At 41.6% G+C, this 8,258-nt stretch overlaps 1 protein-coding gene across 1 annotated transcript; it reads left to right on the forward strand.

Annotated features, from left to right (window-relative positions):
* Window positions 1-124: 124 nt before the first annotated feature.
* LOC145652419 (uncharacterized) lies at window positions 125-2,686 on the forward strand. The gene is made up of 4 exons (XM_081702739.1): window positions 125-197; window positions 353-903; window positions 1,126-1,153; window positions 1,260-2,686. The coding sequence occupies exons 1-4, from the start codon at window positions 125-127 to the stop codon at window positions 2,684-2,686; spliced, it is 2,079 nt and encodes a 692-aa protein (XP_081558865.1).
* The last annotated feature ends 5,572 nt before the right edge of the window (window positions 2,687-8,258 follow it).

Consider the following 8,258-nt stretch of genomic DNA (forward strand, 5'->3'; position numbering starts at 1 on the left):
GCGTCACAAGATCTGAAAAAGGAACGCGTGTGTTTTCCCGACGCATTATTTAAAATTGAAGTTCACTGAACTTTCTGAAACTATTCTGGTACAAGATCTCTACTTTTTTTCTGTGATCAACAAAATGACGACAAAGGAGTCACCTCCCCAGAGAGCAAAACTTGTAGACAGCGTTGGGATAAGCGCACGGTCCGAAGGTAAGCTACGACCTTGCAGGCCATAATAACACGCTATCCTGTGTTCATTTATTTTGATCAAACCGAAAACTTGCGCCACAGAAACGTACGCCACAAAGATCACTCCATTAGCTCACGCCTATAATGAGGGTCGCTCCTTTCCTTTCTCTGATCAGCCCTGGTATCTTTGGTGGCGGAGGGCAACACACCTGCGGCTGCCAGGAGTCAGTCAGTAAAGGCACTGAAACATGACGGCCGCGCAGTTAGGAGCAACGGGAGAGACCTCAACCAGACCGTCCCCGGCAGACAGAGACATTCACAGGCCCACTGTCGGCACAGGGCAGCTGACCCCAGATCTGCCGCCGGACGGATGAGATTCGCCTGTCGCAGAAAGGCCATAAAGAGAAAAGTGCTGTGCAGGTTGCTGCAGTGGAGGCGGCTGAGCGGACCCTCAGACCGGAAGCCGCGTCATGACACAACACAGCTAAAGCCACAGGCACGGCGCGAGACGGACGCAAGTGCGGCAGGCACGGCACGCGCGTTCACGCGGCTCGTGAGGTCGCTGCAGCTGTGCAGCTCCGAGTCCTCGCCGTCGCCTCCGGCTTCTTCCGCTTGCTCTCGCAGAACCGTCAGAGCGTACCGGACTCGGGGTTACGGGAACCAGTTGAAGTTGTACCGGGCCCTGCGCAGCGTTAGGAGATACCAGCAGTGCGCCCAGAAATTAAACGTAAGTTTAATTAGACGTAAGAAATTGGAAGTAAGTAAAAAAAAAAAAGCTGGCTAATTTAAGTGAACTGCTCACTGCTCTTGTTGAATTAATGATACAGGCTTTTAAAAAAATTAATAACAAAACGGAATAACATGCAGTTAATTATTTATAATTACACATTAATAGCTGTCATGGACAACAGTAATGAATGACCATTTGTCAATCTTTTATTTAAAACAGGCTGCTTCTGAGTCCTCAGGTGTGAAAGGTTTGTCCATCCTTATATTTCATTTGCTCAAGATGACTTTTTTTTGCCATGTTACTACTCAGAATCAGAAACAATGTTTCATTAAGGGTCTTATTTTTACCTCTAGGTTTGCGATATCAGAAAATGAAAAGAAAGAGATGCTTGCCAGCTGCTCAAAGTCCTCCAGAAACAAAGAGGTCGTTGAAAAAGACCAGGCGTAGACTGTGGCGTCGCCAGCTGGACAGCAGCAGCTCGGATTCCCCTGTTTCGGAGTGCAATACCAAAGCCACCCCAGACTGGTCTCAATCTAGGTCCTCCAGTCGCCCTGGCGCCCTTAACTGCCTTCCCTCGGGCCCCCTCGCCTACACGAAAGCTGCTTCACTGCTCGTCGTGGAACGTGCTCGAGCAGAGATACCACCTGCCACAGACCAAGGCAAAACTGAAGGGAGTCCACATACACTCGGCCGAGCTCTGTGTGAGAAACGTACCAGAACCAGCGTTACAGGCTCACATTTAAAAGAACAGCAGAACGTGGTAGAAGCAAACTGTACACTAACAGACTTTAATTTTCTTGATATTAGTAGTAGCTCAGAGTCTTCTGAATGTCGTCAAAGCCAGTCAAGACTACCAAGCACTCCCCATGTCTGTTATTGCAAAAAGAAACTGGCCAAACATCCCAGCTGTGCTATGATCAAGCACAGGATGCAGTTTAAAACCCCTAATGACCACGAGGTAAATGGGAATGATCAGTCAGGTAAATCCCGAGAGTCAACAGAAATACCAGGTCCTTTTCCTCATCGTGAGACAACTCCTGCTTTGACGGGAGTTTGGAGCCCTGCAAATTCCAATATGGGTACCAGACATGGTTGCCAAAAAACATGCAATCCTTCACAGATGGAAACAAGATCAGAAACGCTGTCCCAATTCAGAGCTATGGCACCGTTGCTGGGAAGATCAGAGAAATGCCCGGCCTCCAAAATGTCACTAATCTATTTCAAACACCCGACTTCTACAAGCTCAAAAACTATTACTTCCACCACAGGAGATAACTGCATTCCAATGACATCTACGCCTTTCCGAAAACCAGACACCCCAAGGCCAAAAAGCAACTCTGAATCTCTGAAATGGAAGAAAGTTCTTGAGCAAAGAACTGAAAGCACAAACCTTGGTGCTGAGATCATGTCTGGAAAAGGACAGGCTTCAAAGAAATGTTCTTTTCAACCATCCTCCGTTGCCACCAATGCGGAATTACCCTCTCCAGTATTTGAAAAGCTAGCCGCATGTTCTCCTGAGCGGGGCCCGGAGTGCTCTGATCGCTCACCAGGCATGGGCAAGTTTCATCGGGAGCTCTTGCATTCAAGCAGTCCTGTGCTCAATTATGAGGCTCTTTATAATGTGCAACAAAGCCGCGATGGCAGTGGTGAAATCACAGAAGGGAAGACTACAGCTGCAGTATCACTGACCCCAAACACACCAACTCTAAATGGCATCGGAGGTATGTTTGAATTTATATGCCTCTCTAGTCACCAATGGAATTTACCTTGTCTTCCTTGAGATATTCTCCGTTAAGGCAATAATGTAATGTATGCATTTTTAGGCTCAGCAGGACATCTATGCATATGTAGTGAATTGATTACCACCTCTTTTATGCCCTGGTCTCCTAACTGTAGTGCAGAGTCAGATGGTGGAACAGCAACAGCTCAGCACACCACATCCTTCCCCAAACCCAGAAGCCGCCTGGAAACAGTCCTCCGAGGTTTCTGTCTCAGAGCTCATCCAGAACATATTTGGTTCCTTGAGCTTCGTCGTGGGTGTATGGGCGGTAGAGACAGAACCGGGGTCCATCGGCACTGGTTCCCTTGGCGCTGGTGTCATACGGCAGGCTGCCAGCCAGGGGGGTCTTTCAGGCTGCCAGTACTATGCCATCACTATTGAGCCACTGGAGCCTGATCTTCCACCCCGCGGCCAGGACGCACCTGGACCTGCACAGCCCAGGCCCTGCTGCTCTGCGCAGGTAGGATGTGGCTTGTGAAGTATTTTTAAAAGATTCAAGTGGCTATTAACTATGACAACTAAAACTGTAGAGTGACTCTACTCAAAAAAAAGCAAAATAATTATGGGGATATACAGCATATTAAAGGTTGTCTTCTAAAGTAAAAAAGGACATTTCAGCGCAATGTTGCATTTATAATGTGGATAATTATATATGTTCACTCTTTCTAACTTGTGATGTTTTGCATTTATTAAAATGTTAAGTTGCTGAAAAATGTGCATTTCCTAGGAGGGAGGAGGAGACGTCCATGTGCAATCTATAGCTGACCCACAATGAGGGGATGTGGCTATGCAGTCCACACAGTGACAGGAAATCTGCTCCAGGCAGAAGAGAATACACACCAAACATGCTGGCATCAGCACACTGCCTACAGCTTCAGATCTTTCACTTTCAAAATGGCCTGCACACAGTTTTGTACATGAATATTGAAGTCTCTCTGTTGCACTTGCTAAGAATGACCATAGGATGGCAATGTTGTACAGACGTGGAAATGCAGGACACTGGTTATCTCAGTTTTACTGGGAATGATGACAGATGTCAATAAATAGGACATTTTGCAGCATTACTTGGAGTCTTGGTTGCAGCCCCTGTGGAAAAGCACTGACGTCAGTAAACTATAATATAGTATATGAAATACTCAATATCAGTGACAAAAGTTATAGCCAAGATCACTTCCAGCCTCAATTTTAATTGAAGTTAAAAGCTCATATAAAGCTTTTGAGTTTTTTTTTAATCAAAGGCTTTAATTTTGAAGTATGCATTAATATAATCGTGAGGCCTCATGTCAAGAGTGTTGACGGTGGAAACATTGTGCTTGTCTCGTCTCACGTGACTTTTGCTTTGTGTACCTCCTGTCAGCTGTTTTACTTCCATGTCAGTCACAGCTTGTTGTCATAACAACAGAAGTGTAGAACACTACATCGGGACAACAGTCTCTGATGCCTAATCTTCATGCTGTCATCCATTGGAGATCACTGAGTGCAGTGTTTGTGTGTGGTATTCTACCACGTCACAGGCCGCTTCTTTGCACAAACCATTGAATTCAGTGATGTCAGAGCCACTTGACCCTCTGTTCCATCTTACAGCAGATTTAGCACCCCACGAAGAATGATTTTCTTTTTATTTGGTAAAGGTTGTCTTAAAATTAATGTTAAATTCTGAATTTAACATTACCAGCATATCTACTGCAGGCTGGGCAAAACGGGTCTGCCTGAGTGTGCAATTCAAAAGAATGTCAGGTGTAGTGGGCAAAAACAATTCTCAAAAAGACATTTTCAAGCATATTTATATATATTTTTACAATGCTGTAGATTTTTTAATGATTATTTGGTTGAAAATAACAGGATTGCTTCCTCTATTAATGCATTTTAAATTTCCAATTTGTTATAGCTCTAGAAGAAAGTAGGGAGAGACAACCTGTTCTCTCTGATCTGATCTCTCCAAGCATGCTGAACTCTGATCTCTCTGAGCATGCTGGTTTCTCTGATCTGATCTCTCTGAGCATGCTGGTCTCTCTGATCTGATCTGATTTCTCTTGAGTATGCTGCTTTCTGATCTGATCTCTCTAAGCATGCTGGTCTCTCTGATCTGATCTCTCTGAGCATGCTGGTTTCTCTGATCTGATCTCTCTGAGCATGCTGGTTTCTCTGATCTGATCTGACCTCTCTGAGCATGCTGGTCTCTCTGATCTGATCTCTCTGAACATACTGGTCTCTCTGATCTGATCTCTCTGATCTGATCGCTCTGAGCATGCTGGTCTCTCTGATCTGATCTCTCTGGGCATACTGGTCTCTCTGATCTGATCTCTCTGAGCATGCTGGTCTCTTCTCTCTTATCTCTCATAGCTGTCTGAGCATGCTGTAGACCGAGGAGCCTCTTCATACCTTTGAATTTTTATCTCTTTAGAAAGAGTTGTGGCTTCTTTTCTGATTTTGTAGTTTGGTCCTTACCTACTGTAAAAAAGCCAAGCCTAAGTGTTATTTTTGTGTAACATGTATTTTCTCATACACTGAAAAAGATGAATAATGTTGATTGACTAGTAATTGGGCTTTAGGGGTATTCTTCATTTGAGAATAGTGTTAACAGTAATTGTTTTGTTTGCTTGCGTATCTGATTTTATTAAACCCCTCAGTGTATTCCACTTATGTAATAGGTGTACTACTTACCACTACTTACTACTTACTACTACTACTTACTACTTACTACTACTTACTACTTACCATATATGATAATTATTAGTGTACTCTGTAAAGTTTTTAATACATAAGCATCTGGTAGCAGCAGTGTTCAAAGTTGACCAGTGATGAATGGAGAAGAGGGTGGTGATAGTGTAGGCACAGCAATAGATGGACTTTAGCCCACTTATATAGATTTTGTCCCAATAATATAGATGCACCTACTAAAGTCAAGCATAACATTTTCAACATAAAAGTCATAAAATTGTAGTTGTGTATGAATATGTTAAAGATTCATAACATTTTAAAACAAGCAAAAGTGTGTTAACAAGTCCCATGAATAATTTAAAGCTTTTGCTTAGAAAACAGTTCTGTGGGTAAGAATCATTTATTCACCAGTATATCAGCAACACTGACTGAAACAATGTAGTACTGGAGAGATAGGCAGTGCTTGTAGGGGAAGATCTTGCTTATAGTCGATGCCATACGTGCAAATACGGGCATGGGTTCTGTGCTCCTGCTCCAGTGGACAGAACCCACTTACTGGGCTGTGGATATATATACACACACACAGAAGCCTTCCATTATGCATAATCTAAAGTGGCTCTTAGACTCCTACACATTGGAAAGGAAAGACTTAATCTTTTAAAAGCTTCGGGCTGACACAAAAGATGTCAGCCTTGTCTCTTTCACTAATACACTCACTAGCCCCTTTATCAGAAACACCTACGTTGTACCTGGAGTAGTGGTCACTTTATTAGGTTTATATGCAACGGCATGAAAATATGTGTGAACTACTTTGAATGACCTGGGTTACTGCAATGAATGGCAGCTAAAATATCAAAGATATGGTGTGAAAACTCAAGGTCACTGATGAAAACGTGTGTGCACCGTACAACTTGATTAATATGCATGCATAATGTAACCTGATTAAGGAGATTTTAGAACTTCTAAGAAATGTTTAAGCTAAAAACTCTTGAATCAGTCACAAATGCAAATGTTTACAGTCAGAGAGATAGTTTGCAAATGGACAAAACAAGGGACTGCAGCTGCTCAGGACATTTACATCCAAAGCAACTTATAATTAAGACTGAATACATGTTGTGCAACTGAGGGTTAAGGGACCTAACAGCTGTAACTCAGAGGTGGTGGGCCTTGAACTGGCAACCTTCCAATTACAAGTCAAGTACCATAACCACTGAGCTACTACTGCCCGGACTGAGGCTTGAGCGTCTTACAAAGATCAGTGTACGTGCATGACACAAACACCTTAATAATGGCAAAGATCCCTACAGTGACAGTCAAGGATCTCTTAGACTTTATTAGATGTAGGCTTGGAAGGGTACCATAAGAAAAACACTAATCAAGAGTGGTATTCAGTGGGAGATTACTTGAGAGCTGCTTTCCAAAATAAAAATATTGCTGCTTGTCTTCAGATATTCCACGCCACTAGTGGAGCAATATTCTGTGGAGAGATGGGACAGTGTCCACGGCCAACAAAGAAAGAGCAGTGAATTCTCAGCTATAGGAGGAAATTCTACAGCCAAATGTCAGGGTGTCTGTCTATGATTTAAACCTCCATAGAGACTGGGTTATATAACATGACAATAATACAAAAAAACCCAAAAGAAAAAAACAGGAGCAAATCAGCTTGTATTTCAGAGTCATTTCCACTTAAATGTTGTGGAATGAGCTAAAACTGTTTATATGGGCATCCCAAAATTATACATCCACTGAAGCAGTGGGACTGATTAGCTGCAACATGTAGCATTTGGTTGAAGTTAATGAGATAATTATACTAATTACTAACTATGTATGGTTGCATACATTTTTCATCAATGACCTTGACTGATAAACATTTGTCAATGCATACAAAGCATTATGTATGTATTTATTAAATAGAATTTATTATGATTATGATTTAAATGACTAAAGTCATATGCTATTCATATAGAAATCCAATTAAATCCAAATAAATAATTATTTGGAACTATATTTCAATGGCGTGTTTACAGACATTCACAGTTCATCAGCCACCCTCTACCCAACTCATCACGAGTGAGTTTCTGACCACAGCACGACTCTGACCAGAAAATGACTTTGGTGGCAGACCACTGTATGCCCAGCAATGACATCGCTAGGGAAAAGAAAAAAGTCCTAGGCTACCAATGTCTTCTTTGAAGCACTAAAGCACAATAACAAAGCATAATAGAAAAGAGCACTTTAATATTAAACTTTTCTTATTATTCACTTTAGTACTAAACCATTTTTTTTACAAACCTCATTGCATGCAGGGCTCTTAAAGGCTCTTAATGTATACTGTGTTCATTTTTAAAGAATAAACCAAAATACTGCAATGTCAAACTACAAAAGCTTTAAAGTATAAAAATATATAATTAAAAAAATATAAAACTGCATTCAAGGAGAAGATTAACAATAGATTAAAGTATTGAATTCCTTTTGAATAACTCCTGAATGATGTGAGCTCTAGTAATTTGGTGGGTAAAGAGATTGTAGCTCATGACAGTAATCCATTTTGGATTTAACATAACATGGTATATGACAGTTAGTGTGGTATAATTCAGATAGTATGGTATAAGACAGTTAGTGTGGTATAATTCAGTTAGTATGGTATAAGACAGTTAGTGTGGTATAATTCAGTTAGTATGGTATAAGACAGTGTGGTATAAGACAGTTAGTGTTGTATAATTCATTTAGTATGGTATAAGACAGATAGTGTATGGTATGGTATAAGACAGTTAGTGTGGTATAATACAGTTAGTATGGTAGAATTCAGTTAGTATGGTATAAGACAGTTAGTGTGGTATAATTCATTTAGTATGGTATAAGACAGTTAGTGTGGTATAAGACAGTTAGTATGGTATAAGACAGTTAGTGT

The sequence above is a fragment of the Electrophorus electricus genome, chromosome 19, assembly GCF_041902795.1.
Source record: "Electrophorus electricus isolate QZ-2024a chromosome 19, ASM4190279v1, whole genome shotgun sequence".
Lineage (NCBI taxonomy): Eukaryota > Metazoa > Chordata > Actinopteri > Gymnotiformes > Gymnotidae > Electrophorus > Electrophorus electricus.

Bases quoted from the DNA above. Each gene is read 5' to 3' on its own strand.
- LOC145652419 (XM_081702739.1), top strand. From the start codon at position 125: ATGACGACAAAGGAGTCACCTCCCCAGAGAGCAAAACTTGTAGACAGC. The intron at 198-352 runs GTAAGCTACGAC...TTCTCTGATCAG, and splicing joins GATAAGCGCACGGTCCGAAG to CCCTGGTATCTTTGGTGGCG. The intron at 904-1,125 runs GTAAGTTTAATT...TATTTAAAACAG, and splicing joins AGTGCGCCCAGAAATTAAAC to GCTGCTTCTGAGTCCTCAGG.